This window comes from Patagioenas fasciata, chromosome 9, assembly GCF_037038585.1.
Source record: "Patagioenas fasciata isolate bPatFas1 chromosome 9, bPatFas1.hap1, whole genome shotgun sequence".
NCBI lineage: Eukaryota > Metazoa > Chordata > Aves > Columbiformes > Columbidae > Patagioenas > Patagioenas fasciata.
Genome location: NC_092528.1, coordinates 30,453,846 through 30,470,170, shown reverse-complemented (window position 1 = coordinate 30,470,170; position 16,325 = coordinate 30,453,846). Strand labels below are relative to the sequence as shown.

General features: G+C 43.8%; 1 protein-coding gene across 13 annotated transcripts in view; it reads left to right on the top strand.

Annotated features, from left to right (window-relative positions):
- The window catches only part of LEKR1 (leucine, glutamate and lysine rich 1), a 38,655-nt gene extending 28,772 nt beyond the window's left edge, over positions 1-9,883 (top strand). For 5 of the 13 annotated variants that reach the window (XM_065844876.2, XM_065844879.2, XM_065844875.2 and 2 more), the window contains 7 exons: positions 126-207; positions 2,366-2,443; positions 2,824-3,027; positions 4,409-4,502; positions 7,824-7,976; positions 8,802-9,101; positions 9,466-9,883. In XM_065844876.2, the coding sequence (XP_065700948.1) occupies positions 126-207; positions 2,366-2,443; positions 2,824-3,027; positions 4,409-4,502; positions 7,824-7,976; positions 8,802-9,101; positions 9,466-9,861 (1,307 nt within the window). In that variant the 3' untranslated portion in view covers positions 9,862-9,883. Of the gene's footprint in view, positions 1-125; positions 208-2,365; positions 2,444-2,823; positions 3,028-4,408; positions 4,503-4,560; positions 4,693-5,996; positions 6,708-7,823; positions 7,977-8,801; positions 9,102-9,465 lie in introns of those variants that run through there. The other 8 variants (XM_065844877.2, XR_011740561.1, XM_065844884.2 and 5 more) reach the window with 8 other exon arrangements.
- The last annotated feature ends 6,442 nt before the right edge of the window (positions 9,884-16,325 follow it).

The window sequence follows — 16,325 nt, the reverse complement described above, 5'->3', positions numbered from 1 at the left end:
CTGGGACTTAGGGCATTGCCTGTTGGAGGTGGGAGCGAGCAGTTACGTGCAGATAAACCACGATATCTAGGAAAGTGCATTATTTCAGTACAACACAGCCGTGAAACCCATGTTTTTCTTTTCAGATTTAACGAATCAAGTGGAGACGACGGGGCTGAAGCTGCAGAAGGTGACGGCCGAGCTGGAGCACTACAGAAAGCTGTTGATGTAAGATCTCCGTGGGATGGTTTTGCCGCTCTGTGTAAAGCTGAACAGCTCGCTGCTTGTCATGATGACTCAAGAGGGTTATGGCCTATGAAAGGGTCTGTATTTCTACCCAGCTGAGTCTGCTGGTGGCAGCAGGGCTGTTTTTCTCCGCTGCGTTTGGTGAGGGTCAGGTCAGCTCGGTCCCACACTTCATTTAACACACAAGTGAAATCCACATAACTCCTGGACTAAAAATCTATGTGGAAAGTCATATTTCACATTGTAGGTTTGGGATGGAGGGAAGGGCGCATTGAAACTAATAGGAAACTTTAGGATTTAATCAGTGACTTTGATTTAATTGTTTTTTCCCCCCATATAAATTTGCTGTGATTTCCCCCCTGCACCAGTGTTATTGTGGTTTGTAATTTTACTGTGCCTGTGTAAAGAGAATACAAAACCTAAATGAACAGAGCAAAAAGAGGATGTCAGCAAAGTCGTGTGGGAGCTGAGAACACTCGCGTTCTCTGCATTTCTGTGCATAGAAAATCAGCCAGAAACAGCAGCAACCTTTAGAATGCACAGATAATTAACATTATTGCTTCAAATATGTTGCTGAAGAGTCATGAACTAGTCCCGCCAGTCTCCAGGCCAGCTATCATTGGTCTTTTTGTATGTTTTTCTGCAATTTAGACAAGGATTAATTCTTTTATGGTGTGTACTTTCTGGATTCGGTTCCTGTATTCGGAGGGTCTGAACATAACGAAGTTGCAAATATTTGGAATGCTTAGCAACAAAATATTTTAATGATAATACAAGCATTGAGTATGAAAAATTAAGTATGAGTATTTCGTGGACACCGTTAAATAAACAGAAAGGGTTTCCAAATGCAATATTAAAATTTCAATGTAATATGGGTACAGTTTAATAAAATAACATATGCTAGATCTGTTTAAATGTAAATATGAAGCTTAACCATGGTTATTAACTGGTGAAATGATGACATAATGACAAGAAACTTGCAAAGTTTCCAGCCCTCTTACCTACTAAATTGTTATTTGTTCAGTTTTAATCTTATCTTACTTGAAACTTTCATTACTGTTGCAAGATCTCCTTCCTCGTTCACAACATTGCACTTGTCTTGATCCCGGGTTGGGCTGGCTAGAGCTAGAACTAACAGAACTTGTTGTTGTTTGATCCTAGGTTAGGCTGGCTAGAGCTAGAACTAACAGAACTTGTTGTTGTTTGATCCTAGGTTAGGCTGGCTAGAGCTAGAACTAACAGAACTTGTTGTTTGATCCTAGGTTAGGCTGACTAGAGCTAGAACTAATAGAACTTGTTGTTTGATCCTAGGTTAGGCTGGCTAGAGCTAGAACTAACAGAACTTGTTGTTGTTTGATCCTAGGTTAGGCTGGCTAGAGCTAGAACTAACAGAACTTGTTGTTTGATCCTAGGTTAGGCTGGCTAGAGCTAGAACTAACAGAACTTGTTGTTTGATCCTAGGTTAGGCTGACTAGAGCTAGAACTAATAGAACTTGTTGTTTGATCCTAGGTTAGGCTGGCTAGAGCTAGAACTAATAGAACTTGTTGTTTGATCCTAGGTTAGGCTGGCTAGAGCTAGAACTAACAGAACTTGTTGTTGTTTGATCCTAGGTTAGGCTGACTAGAACCAGAACTAACAGAACTTGTTGTTGTTTGATCCTAGGTTAGGCTGGCTAGAGCTAGAACTAACAGAACTTGTTGTTTGATCCTAGGTTAGGCTGGCTAGAACCAGAACTAACAGAACTTGTTGTTGTTTGATCCTAGGTTAGGCTGGCTAGAACCAGAACTAACAGAACTTGTTGTTGTTTGATCCTAGGTTAGGCTGGCTAGAACCAGAACTAACAGAACTTGTTGTTGTTTGATCCTAGGTTAGGCTGGCTAGAGCTAGAACTAACAGAACTTGTTGTTGTTTGATCCTAGGTTAGGCTGGCTAGAACCAGAACTAACAGAACTTGTTGTTGTTTGATCCTAGGTTAGGCTGGCTAGAACCAGAACTAACAGAACTTCTTGTTGTCTGCCTTTATAACCAAAATAGAAAATGTGAGCTAGATAATATGTCACTAACCTGGTGTTGGGGTTGCTGCGTGAGTAGGGCTATCAGTGCTTTGGACAAATACACCGGTTTTTCATGTTTTCTTAGGGTGAAATCAGCGGAACTGGACGTCTGTCAAAATGAACTGAAAAAAATGAAATACGAAAATGGGATTTCTGAGTCGAGGTAAATGCTTCAATTCTATGACATAACATAACCATAGCATAACGTAACATAACCATAACATAACAGTAACATAACACAACCATAACATAACCGTAACCTAACCTAACCATAACATAACATAACATAACATAACATACAGATTTCTGAGCAGTGAGAGCAAAAAAATCATTTTATTATTTTAACCGACATTTCATACGATGTTTTTTTCCTGGTTTTGCTTTCTAGTTTGGTGCTCACGTCACTAGATTTAACCTCATAAAGAATAGATAGCTTTTTGTCTAATATCTTATTTTTCAGTTACAATTTCTGTCTGTTTAGTATCTACCTGTGAGTAAGGATATGGTAACTGCAATCCTGACACTTCATTATTTCATCTGCAGGCTTACGAAGGAGCTCAAGGAGAAGGAGGAATCTCTCCTCCTCTGCCAGCAGGTCTGCAAGCATTTACAGGAAGAGGTGGCGGAGAAGGAGAAGAAAGAAGAGGATCTGAAGAGGAGGACGGGCCGCTGGGAAAGCGAGCTGGAGGCGCTGAGGGCCTGTCTGAGGCAGGCGGAGGAGGAGGTGGCGATGCTGAAACAGGAAAGGTAATGGGGGCGTCTCCTGGGACCACAAAACAACAATACATGTGAAAAAAAGAGAAAAACTTCCTTACTTTGCGGGCCAGAGCTTCAGTTCCAGCTTAATCTAAACACCCATTTATTGCAGTTTGTTTGTTTGCAGCTGCTGTTTGTTACGTGAGGCTTGTAGAGCAAACGCCCTGGAGAGTTTAAATTCCCATATTAGCAACGTGCGAACCGTAACGATGCTGTAAATATGACGATATGCCAGGTTATTGGATACGGTTTAGTATCTGGTGAAGCATACGGGAAACTTCCCGCCAGTCTCGTCGTATTTTGAAGGTTCTCAGGTATCAACGAAGCTGCTGTTTTCCCTCTAATTACTTTTCAGATGTAGAAAATAAAGCACTGAGCTTCTGAGGGTTGTCTTTCCTGGAACGGGGTCCAGTTTGAGTGCCGTTGGTTTAGATTGCTGCACTTACCAACAGAAACCCACTTTTTTAAAAAAATTGCTTTTTAATCTACATATCCAGTTTTATTCCTAACAACCACACGCTTGTTTTTACCATTTAAAAGTGTCCTGCTAGTGAATTTTCAGTTTCTGATAAATTAGCTTGTCTTTTATTGGCAAAAGAGAATGCCTTAAGGCATGGCAATACGTTATTGGTTTGCTTTGTGTGCAATGGAAAATATACTCCGAAAAGTGGCTTTGGGAGAGGACAGACATGGTCTGAGAGGGATGGACACCAAAAGGCATTAAGCTATTTTTAATATTGAGAGGATTTGGATATTCCCTGTACTTTAGTACCTGCATGAATAGATATTAGATGTTAATTGAAGAATATTTCCCTTCTACTTAAACCCCAGATATGTGAGTTGGTCCAGGTGGTACATTCCTAATAATCTAAATTACAAGAATATAAACTCTCCAGGGCTTTTGCTCTACAAGCCTCACATAACAAACAATAACTCTATCAATAGAAGGCACTCAATGGTTTTAATTCAAAACCTATTACAACTTTTTAATTAATGCTAGTAATATCCTGAGTTCATTGAATACAGTTTCTGTTTTGAATATTATAATGGTTTTTCAGTGTTCTTCAAAATTTGACTTGAGAAATATTAACAGTATCTGAGGTTTAAATACGTGTGTGTGGAAGAAAGATCAAGTATAGTGTTTTCTGTAACACACAGAGTTGGTAAAGGACGTGGTGGCGTTCTGCAAGTGCTGAGCAGTGATTTCTGCCGTGCCCCTGGGTGCCAGGCAGGATTGCTGGGCTCAGTGCACACAACACCAAACCAAGAGGAAAAGACGAGCTTTGGCCACAAAGGACTTAATTGCAAGAAAATGGCATTCCCCCAGTCTGGGCAGAGCACACGTCTACATACGAGTTTTTGTGGTTTCTAGGGAGTTAATGCTGATTTCTCATCAGAACAGAACAGAGCAGCTGCAGGAAACGTTAAGACAGAAGATGCGGAATGAAGATAACTGGAGAGAGAAGGTAATGCTGGAGGGGCAGTTGGCACCCTTTCCATTTCTTCTGTATTTCTTTCTTTCAGCTGTAGTGAGCTGTCAGGAATGAGCACAGTAAGCCAGACACCCAACTCCTCAAGCGCGAACACGTCGATAATCTTTGTACACCAGGTTGTGATGGGTGATTTCTCTACGTGGGTTGGAACTGAACGCAGCAGGTATTTAGTAGGAGTGTTCCCAGACTTGGCAGATGCTCAGGTGTGATCCAGACTTCCCAGGTTTCGGGGTATTTGTGAAGGGCCCGTGTCAGGAGTGCAGTCCCCTGAGTGGCAGGAAAGCAGATATTTAATACTGAAGTAGTTTCCCAGTAAAAACAAGGGTATGTGTTGTTGGCAAGGTGGAGGGAACGCGGAGCCTTCCTGTTAGCAGGTTAGCTGAACTGAAACTGAAGATTGCTGTCTGTAAAACTAATCTATAAAACAAATAATAAGCAGATGAGCAAAAATATCCTTTCCTTAGAAGATGGGTATTTGCAAGCCAAAGCAGAGCTCAACACACAACCTGTTGTAGCGTAGCGGTTCTGGAGTGACCAGGAGTTGGCAAATAGCAAAAGGCAGCGGGGTTGTTACCCGTAGAGCTGACGAGGAGGGCGGGAGGTGTGTGGGTGCTCTGCCGGGTACCTCCGGCAGCTCTGGGTGCAGGATACAAGCGCCAGGAGCAGAGGAAACAGCCCCAAGTTGGGAGGTTGAGGTTGGATTTAGGAACAATTTCTTCCCTGAAGGGCTGTGGGGCATTGGAACAGGCTGCCCAGGGCAGTGCTGGAGTCACCATCCCTGGAGGGTTGGACAGACGGACAGGAGGTTCTCAGGGACATGGGGCAATGCCAGGGGTGGGAGACGGTTGGACTCAGTGAGCTTGAGGATCTCTTCCAACCAAACTGATCCTCTGACACGTGCTGGTGCCGTCCCCGTGGCCGTTGTGTCACTCATGGCAGTTAACCAGCTCTCGCCCCGCCAGCTGCATCGTTAACGAGCATCATCACATTCTACAACGTTCGGTTGTAACTTGGTCATTGTCTTTTCGTGCATACTTGCGATGTCTCGGTTCTTGAGCTTTGACCTTTGGAACAACACTTGGGTTTGAGGTCTGCTGTGGAAAAATATTTCCAGCTGATTTAAGAACCAAACGTGCGTCCCCACTGGATGCGCTAATTGGGATTTGGAAAGCTCTTTACCATAAATAACTGTGAGCATGTGAACTTAGTTTTAATCTGCAACTATTTTACATGAGCGCCAAAAAAATCCCAAACTAAATAGAAGAATTTTTAAAAAATAATAGATCTGTGAAGAAAAAATTGAGAATAGTGTTGAACAATAACTCTGACTTTTCTGATTTCAGCCTTACATAACTGCTGACTAAAATTACTGTCTTTTTCAGTACATGATAAGTGTCTCAAAGCTTTATTTAGTCTCTGGAAAATTTTTGGCCTACTAGCAATTAAGCTCGGTTCCATTTCTTTTAGAACTTCTTAACCTCTCCGTCGCAGGATGTAATTTTAGGATGAGGTCGCGCTGTCTGCGTAATCACAGCGTATTGTTCACCCTGACATCCCACAAGGTAAAGACCCCGCTAGGAGGAGAGAGCAATTACAGCTGGGGCACCGCAGCCATGAGAATGCAGTTAACGGCGAGCGCTCCACCAACGTTCGCATCAGGAAAGGGATCAGAAAAGTGACAAAGTGACAAAGTTCTCCTCTTCTCGGGTCAGGGTGCCACCGCATAAGTGGAACGTGTTCCGCTTTCCTAATGGAAATACAGAAAAGCCTTCAATTGGTGTCATGGAATTGAAGGGAAAAAGAGCTTTCACCAAAGATTTTCAGATTAATGTAAACATTTGCTTTATGAATTTTTTATACTATTAATTAATGAGGCATGTGTAAGTGGCTTTAAGGCAATTAGCAGCCACTATACTTTCTTTGAACATAAACTGCCATTTTATTTTGTCTTCTGGTCTCACTTTTATCAGCAGCAAGTGTTAAATGTGAAAGAACGCCCCTATAATCTTCAGAACGAGCTCCGTTTTCTATACTGCCTTTATTTTTAGTCTTTTAATCAAGTGGCATCCAACATATGATCTGCTTCTATAGTAATATGTAGAGTTAATCCATTTGGTTTTCTACAATTAGAATCCTAACTCCTATATCTAATATTGGGGAAGACATTTCAATAATAGTAATAGTAATAATAGTGATAATAGTGATAATAGTGATAATAGTGATAATAGTGATAATAGTAATTGTTATGTTATATTATATTATATTATATTATATTATATTATATTATATTATATTATATTATATTATATTATATTATATTATATTATATTATATTATATTATATTATATTATATTATATTATATTATATTATATTATATTGTTACATTACATTACAGTATAATCACATCATACCATATCATATCAATTTAATATTATTATTATTATCTACTCTAAGAATCTTACAAATGTGCCAGTTTCAAGGTAAACCAGTGAGGAATTTGTGCCTATTCCATGCCCAGAACTGGGTATATTTTGATTTTAAAAATAATGAAAATATTTCCAGTTTATCCTTTCTGCATAATTAGGGAGATTTATTATACTTTTGCTCATAATTTGTGTGTGAATGAGATAATTGCAATTAAGCTCATTCTGGGCTTTTCTGCTTTTAATAATTTTAAGTCATTAGCCTGGTGTTGTGCGTGTTTAATGTGCCGTTCGTATTCTTCCAGCGTGCTCCAATTAAGTCCATTAGAATTCAGCCACAGGAACACACTATTAACTATGGGTTTCGCAAAAACAGGTTTCCACATGCAGCCTCCAGGATTCCCTCCGTAATCCAGGCAACTGCAGGAAACGATGGCTGAATTGCCAAATCCATATGATAAATTACTGTTCTCTCACAAGGCTGAGTGGCAAGAATAACAAATTATCTTATAAGAAACTATCTTAATATTTTAATATTGAGTTTATGGCCTATTTGTAGCAGAGTAGATGTCATTTATTATATCGTTTTGCTGCATTTGAAAATAATCATGACCAGAGTTTTACCTTCCAGCAAAATAATCAACTATTTTAAGAACGAGCTGAGCAGGTTGTAATTCAGTGCTTTCGTAGTGATTTAGCGTGAAGTTCAACCACCTAAATTTAGGCTTGTGAGACCCTCCCGGGGCTGCCCAATGTGCCCGAAACACCCGTCTGCCCAGTTTCACATCCCCTCGTTCATGGTGGCGTAGAACGCAACAAATATTGGAGGATGGGTTCCTCTGTATCAATAACAAACTCTTGTTCCCCAGATGGAGATCGATCTGGCCAAAGGCGAAGCACGGCACAAGGAGGCGATTCTTAAAGTCAAGGAGGAAGCCAGGGTGGAACTGGACATGGAGAGACAAAAACAGCAGGAACTAATCGCAAAATACCAGCGAGATCACGAAGAGCTGCAGAAGAAGGTGCGTAACGCCCCAAAAATGCGCTTTCTGCCAGCAGATGATGTAAACTCCTAAAAAATAGCAAGGGAAGGAGTAGAACCTTCTTTTCTCCCATCTTTCTTTACCTGCAGTTCATCTCTGTCCATACGCTGTAGTTGTTAGTTCATTTTAAACTGACTTCATCGTATTTTAGAAGCCTTGGACTGTTTCAGACGACACCAAGTCATCCCAAACCCATCCCTACTGGTTTTTTCCATCCCAAATGAATTCGGCACCGATGGGCGAAGGTCCCGTAGCCACTGAACCACTTCCCTGGTGGCTGCACCACAATTCCCAGCTACCCAGACCCACAGTTTTGCAGGTTTTATAGAGAAATTGAAAGTTTTTCCCTTAGTTTCAAAAGGTTTGACACATTTCTTGAGAATTCTGGAAAAAAAAAAATCAAAACAATTTGATGAAATTATATTATTATTTAAAATTTGTTACAGGACAGAGTGAAAGAGCTGATTATAACAGTTTGGCTTGGTTCACTTTACAAATATTTGACTATGATTTTAAACCCCTGAAACGGGCTTGCGGTAAAATGCCATTTTTACTTCTATTTCTCCTTTTGATCTTGGACACATTAATTAATCTCTCTGTTCCGAGTGAGTTTTGATTAATTTACATCTCTCTGATATCCTTTCAGGGTATTATGTAAACTCAAAGCATTTCTTTTTTGTCTCTGAGGACATGTATGTTTGTGTTTTATTTCCTGAAGTCAACCTTTGTCTGATATTTAATTCTACATACCTGGAGGTATCCACTGAATGCACACTAATGCCATTTTTGTCTCATCTACCGCAGATCCCAGGTTTAATATCCAGTGCCACTAACAGCTTGAGGATGGAGACTGAAATGCTTGAAAAGAAGCTACAAGATGCCCAGATCAAACTTGCAGAGAAAGACGAAGATAAAGAGAAAGAAATTCAGAGCCTTAAGAGACTAATTACTGAACTTGAATTCCAGCTGACAGTGGAAAAGAACAATAACGAGTCATTTCTGGATAACATGAGGAAAGAAATTAAACACAAGTCAGATGAACTGGAAAAATTAACCCAGGAGAGGACAGAGCTGATTCACAGTTTGAGTCAAGTCCAAGAGGAGGTAGGAGCACGGCCCTGAAAATGCTTTGCTATTTTTACCGAGGGACACGCGCTTGCTGAAATCATTCAAAGCATCTGTATTTCAGACCCTGGGAAGCGCTGCTTTAATAACCATTGAAATGAAAAGATTTATAAAACAAATCCATCATAATGGGTAGGAGGGTGGGCAGCAGAGGAGAAATCACTTCTGAGAACATCCCGCAGGTTTGGCACAGTCTCCCGTGTGTAAACGCTGAGGAGTGACGGTCAGAGGAACCCGGACGCGGGCAAGCGCTGAAGGGTTTGTTTCCCTCACCCCCGGCAGTTCCACAGCCACACTTCTTGCCTTGTGGCATTTTCTAAGCCCTGTTTGTTTCTGTTTGCAGAACGCCCTTCTCCAGGAGACGGTGCGCAGGGAGTGCGAGGAACGCTATGAGCTGACTGCAGCCTTGACTCAAGCCAGGGAGCAAGTTCTGGAGCTAAAAAAGCTCAGTGGAAACTTCCCCTTATCACCGCGTTCCCTGACTCGGGGCAGCGTAACCTCTGCTTACAGGCAGCAAAGCCGCGGCAGCCCTGGTTCTGGGAAGGAAATCAATCTCTCCGCACAGTTTGGGATGTCCAGAGCTGCCAAGGCCCCCACCTCGGGTAAGCGAAACAGCGGCGGCACGGGGGGTTTGCCGGCCCCGACCCCTCCGCGGCCCCCCAGAGGGAGGACGGCCTCGCTGAACGAGCCCAGCGGCGGCATCGCTGCCGCGGGTAGAAGGCAACTGAGTCAGCTCTGACGGCTCCAAACGCACACACAGCGCAGGGGAAACCATTTCGCTGCATCAGACGACCGTTCACTTGTGCTCCCCGTGGCCGATGCAATGCATGTGTTTCTACAACTTAAAATTATTTTTGTAATGTATTTTGAATGCAATAATGCTGCTTTGTCCATTGCATATCAGTGCAGTTACACGCTATCTACATTTAAAGATGAGAAAAGTAAAAAAGGAAATATATTGTCTCTCCAAGAGGAGCACATCTTCAATAGGTGTAATTAAAATAAATGCCAAGTTCAAATACCGCTTTCTCTAAGCGCTCTGTTGGAACTTTCCTATATTGTGTGTCCTCCCTTGTGACTTAATTGCTCGTTTCTGGTGTAAAAAAATGCGGTATGAGACTTTTAAAATTCCGTCAATGCTGTAAATGCTGTTACATCATTAAACACCCCTGTAGAGCAGTGGAAAAGGCGTCGGGGCGAACCCTGCGGCGGCCGCTGTCGTGATTTGGAGTTTCATCCTGGAACGTTTGTGTCGAAGAAGAGGAACGACGTTCACCTACGGACCGTTCCGCCCACAATAACATCTGTGTGAAGCAAACCCAGATGTGGGCAGCGCCCATCCCCTCTAATTCTTGCTGTTGGTAACAGAACATATCCCCAGTTCCATGTTATATCCCTTGGGCTGTGCAAACAGGTCCGATATAAAATCCGGGCTCTCGTCCACCACTTTGGTGTTTATGTCCCGTAGCAGCTGCAGGAGTAAAGAACGACTGTGTGGTCACAAACTGTAAAAAAAGGGATAGCAGGTAAAACAAACAGAGCAGTCACAGCAATAATGTTTCTAGCATGAGGGCGAATATAAATAATGCATCCAAACCAAGTCGAGAACAAATATTTCCCTTATTCCCCCTCCCAGAAACCCAGAGCTCCTACTGCTAAGTAATAAGCAAAATACATAAATGTCAGGACATTTTTTTAATCAGCTTTTAAAACCAAATTATTTTCCTGTAGTGAGGGCAAGTTCAGGGGTTGTTGCCTGATCAAGACCAGCAGCTTGTACAGGCCCAAATCTTTCCATAAAGCGTTAACCCCTGACCTGGGGGATCCAATGCACCAACATACCCTGCTAGTACCAGATTTACCCACATTTTCATCCAGCTGGAATTGTTGCTTGCCATCGGCATCAAAGCGCTTGCCATATGTGCCATAGATAGAAGTGCTTGGCATATGGGCCATAGATAGAAGTGCTTGGCATATGTGCCATAGATAGAAGCGCCTGCCATATGTATCAGACTCTTATTCCTAATGGGATATTCCAAAATGAAGCAGTGAAAGATCTCGTCTATTAAAACTGATAACTAGATTTGGAAGTGAATTGGTGTGTGTGAGCTGGGAGCCCGGCCTGTGCTTTGCATGTGGAGCTTTTCCAAGGAGGAAGAAATTAGACTTCAGAATAAAGCATTGTAGCAGCATTAAAAGTGCATGAGAATAGAAACTGGAGCCAGACGCATATGGCCCATACATCATTAAAATGTATTCATCAGAAAAAGAGATAGACTGTCTTGATTTTGATTTGAAGAAACAGTGCTGTGAGATACTCCTTGCTTTACATTGTTGATGTGGCTCCCAGCTTTTTCTATCTGGTTTCCTTTGCAGGAGCGCTGGGCATTTAACACAAAAGAACAGAAAAATGAAATGGGGGAAATTCCCCTTCTCAGACAAAGGGTTTAATTATTTAAAATGACTTTACCTAATGGAGAGGTGATGTTCGATTTAATCTTTAATTGTTATAGGTGGTTAAATGTGTTTTACCCAAGAAAGAATAAACTCCACATGCAAATGTAGTGGCGTGAAACAACAGAACCAAATATGCTTAGCGCTCGTCTGGGTTTTTTTTCATCCTCAAAGCAGAGCACAAAATAAATTTTGGTAGGCTAATAAAAAGGGTGCTGCAGGAGATTAATGTTTAACACCGGAAATATCATTTGTGTGATGGGAAATAGGAGCATCTGGGTTTGCGCTGTGAACGGCTCCCTGACAGTGAACAGAAAACGCTTCCAGGCAAGCAGGGCCAGGTCCCCTGGATTATTTTCGCTCGTGTCTCTGGGGATACCTCGATCTACTGAAACACCTGCCTGACAAACCTGCAACAACCCTGCGATAAACCTGTGATACACCTGCAACAACCCTGCGATAAACCTGCAACAACCCTGCGATAAACCTGTGATACACCTGCAACAACCCTGCGACAACCCTGCGATAAACCTGCAACAACCCTGCGATAAACCTGTGATACACCTGCGACAACCCTGCGATAAACCTGCAACAACCCTGCGATAAACCTGTGATACACCTGCGACAAACCTGCGACAACCCTGCGATAAACCTGCGATAAACCTGCGATAAACCTGCGATAAACCTGCGATAAACCTGCGACAACCCTGCGACAACCCTGCGACAAACCCGTGACAACCCTGCGACAAACCCGTGACAACCCTGCGACAAACCCGAGACAAACCTGTGATAAACCTGCAACAAACCCATGACAACCCTGCGACAAACCCGCAATAAACCTGCGACAAACCCACGACAACCCTGCGACAACCCTGCAATAAATCCACAACAACCCCGCGACAACCCTGCGATAAATCCACAACAACCCCGCGACAACCCTGCAATAAATCCACAACAACCCCGCGACAACCCTGCGATAAATCCACAACAACCCCGTGACAAACCTGTGCTCCTCGCGGTTCCCAAACATGTGAGCGGTGACTCTGTGTCCGTGCAGGTGATTCTGTTCCCAGCAAACCACGGGATGAGCAGCGACCAAAGTCCCGCCGGCCGTCCCAGCTCCGTGCGTCCCGCTGCGCTCCCACCGTGCAGGAAAATGAACCATTTTCTCGGTTGGGAGCCGCGTTTGTGACCCTGAGGTTCCCTGGGTAGCGGTGGTCACGTCAACCCATCACACCCTGCTTTACAGCCGTTGGTTGGACGGTCCTTCCTGCTGTGCTGCCCACAGAAACAGCCACAAAAGAACAGTTAAAACTTATAAAACATTCTGCTTTTAAAAACAGTTAAGACAAAAAGTGTCTACAACACATATTACACCTTATCCCCATCCCTTTTGCAGGGGCTGGAACTGGAAGATGTGAATGGATGAATTCACTTTGCTATAAGCTGCCTGATTAATTTCTACAGAAGGAACACAAGTAATTATCGAAATGGAATAACTAGTCATTTTTAGTTCAAATATCTTATGGCCTACTACATTTTCAAAGAAGGATTTTTAGCGTGGAGTGGTCTTCTATACACATTTTAGCATTATAATCTTCAAACAAACCAACCCCAAAAGTCTTTCCAGGACGGCTTTAGTATCTTAGCAAATATTAAAGGAGAAGAATAGCTCAAAGGGACAGCACATCACCCCATATAAATGAACGTGGAGCAGAACCGACTGGCAGACCAGCAAAACTGAGTCATTTTCAGACGCGGTTGCGCACACTCAGATATTCTCAGTTTTCATTTACCCTCTGTTTGCTGTCACACGCTGAACAAAAGGGATGCGCTGATGCAGGAGACGCTTTGATTGTGAATCTTGTCTAATTGCACCAGAAACCATCGCTGTGTTGGGGCTGAGCGCGGCACCAGCCCCTTCAAAACCCAGATTTAGCTCTTCCCTTTGTTCTGTGAGTCGTGACCTCACGCCCCAGAGCACAAAAGGGTCACTCTGCGGGTCCCAATGACTCCTTGCTCTCCTTTTCCAGGCTGGGGGCGATGCTGGCTGCTCGGATTTGATATCTCCTCAAAATCAGTTCATTCCTAAATGTTGGGAACACAGAGGTGATGACAAAGAGCCATTTAGCCCGTAAAACCTGGCTTTGCGGCTTCCTCAAAGCCACAAACGTATAGGAAACGGTTGGTTTGGGGAGCCTCCTGTTGCCAAAGAAACCTTCAGGTTGACGGACTACCTCATTTTGCCACCACTGAATGTCAAGTTTATATTAAATTATATCTTAATAAAATCGTTATTAATAACATAAATATAAATTAAGTTTATATTTTAAATTTATATTCTATTCCACTTGGAAAAAATAGTGACTTAATTACGGTAAAACCAAAAGAAGTCAGAATTCAAACCACAAGTCGAAACGCACGGGATTGTGCTTCAGCAGAAATAAAAAGTTCCACTTTTCACCTTCTTATTTGTGCTAATCCAAAGCAGGAAAACAACATCTGGTCCAACTGGTGCTCCAACCCACCTCGTCCTGGTGTCCGTCCCACGCTGGACGTGACCGGGTAGGAGGATGGAGGGGCTGGAAACGCTTCAAGGCGCCCGAATTCCCTGATGTCAGAGCGACGGGACAATTGGGTCGCAATCAGGAGCCGATGGCCGCGGTCGGTGGTGTGTGAAAGGTCTGCAATGATGCAAACCGCTTTTGGACGAGGAGCAGGAGGTAAGGAAACAGCCAGGTCAGCCTGCACGGCAGCAGGTGTCAATGTCTTTTAAGAGGGCCCTTCGTGGTCTGTTTTGCTCCAGGCACAAACACAAACAGGCAGACAACCTGAGGTCTCTTTGTAGCCTTGTAAAAGCAAAACCAAACCAAAAATGGGACCAAATGGGACATTGGTACTGAGCTTTGCAGTTGTTGGTGCTTAGGCTGCGGTTTGAGCAGGACGCCACATCCCATGCTGGAAAGCCCCGGTGACACAAGGTGTGTGCTGAGAGCTGGGGGCTTCAAAGGGGACCTTGTGAGTGACCCGCTCGGACAGGACGCATCTTAAAAACCATTTACAGTGGAACCCAATGTCCCGATCCCACCGCAGAATCCTCTGCAAGGGTCAGCAGGGGAAATAAATCGCTGAGCAGGGGAAATAAATCACTGAGCAGGTCCTTCCTCACCTCTTGGCTGTGCAAACTCAGTTTTGCTGGGGTGTCCGTGCTCCTCAGGTGACTTCTCTGCTTCACCGTGACCTTGTCACCGGCAGCTTGGTGACTTCAGGTGTCTTGCTCAGCAGCCGTTTCTAAAGTCAATGCAATTATCATTAGTTAATTAGTGTATCTTCAGCAATGGATTTCAGGTGCAAACTATTAGCACCTGATTTTTAAAACCAGGTGTCTGCCCCGCACCTGCCGCATTTGCTGTATGCACAGAAACTGTGCCATCTCTGTTCTGTGTTTTTGTGTGGAAATGGCTAAAATTTGCCCTTTCCCTTCAGGAACTGGCCCGGGGCAGCTGCTCGCTCAAAGCTGCACTTGTGGGGACCAGGGACAACACAGACCTGGGAACATGGTGGATCCTTCTGCCACCTCCCGCACTCCTGGAGTCGTCTGTTCGTGGTAAATCTAGGAAATAATAAAGTCCTGTATGGAAAGGTAAGAAAAGTTGGAGCCATTGGGATAGAACATTGCTGGAAAAAGCTTGGAAATATAATCAAATTGCTCCTTGCACTATTGATCCTGACTGCAGAAAGCAGGGACCTCACAGATGATTTTTATAAGTGAACAGAAATGTGCCCAGAGCCACTTTGCTGCCTCAACAGGCACTCAAGGGCAATAGTAGAAATATTTTGAGTGTGTTCAAGCTGCCAGCTCTTTACAAAACACAACCAAACCTTGTTTTAATGGGGAATATAAGTGTGTGACACACAAGACGCCAGTGCCAGATCTGCCTTCCCTGGGTGGGAGAAAGAGGCTTGACTTGTATTTTTGATGCTCAGTGTTATCAGCAGGGAAATCCTGGCCGGGGGGGACGGCAAAAATCAGCCAAAGGCTGGAAAAATTCAGGGTGGTCCATGCTGGGAGCAATGGGATCACATTTGGCAAAGGAAAGTTTCGGTGCGCTCCAGAGGAAAATGTCCTCAAGTGGTTGTGTCGGGCTCAAAAGGTCTCAGTAGGGCAGGAGCCCCCGTGCTCGGGTCATTCACAGCGGACAGGGGAAAATAACATGGAAAATGCCGTGTCAGGAGCAGCCTGCGCTGGCAGGAGCGCCGGACCGCCTGACATCAGCGGTATTTTCCGTCTCCCAATTTATGTGACGTGGAAAGTGATTTACGGCTGCAGTGGATAAGGCCCGGCGGGCGAGTACCTGCTCCGGACTCGGGTCCTTGAATGCGGGGTCACAGAGCCCAAAGGAGCTGCCACAGCTTCTGCTTTGCTGGTGGGGCTGGTTCGAGGGTCGTGATCCCGGTCAACGAAACCACTTCCAGGTCCCTGAGAAATAAAACAACAAAAGCATCAATAACGCGCGTGTTGCCCTCTCTTGGCTTATGAGATCACTTTTTCCTGAGTCTGGGTCAGCTCAGAAACGCCGGGTTTCATCGATCACCGACTTCTGTGGAAACCGCGCTCAGCATCACTTATCCAGCTGTTTCCCGTCCGTGGGAAGCGTCGTGCCCGCCATAACCTTTAAGTCACCAATGCTCGAGCGGTCATTCTAATCATCGTAAGGTTCCGAACAAAGAACCACATGTTTGTCTTGG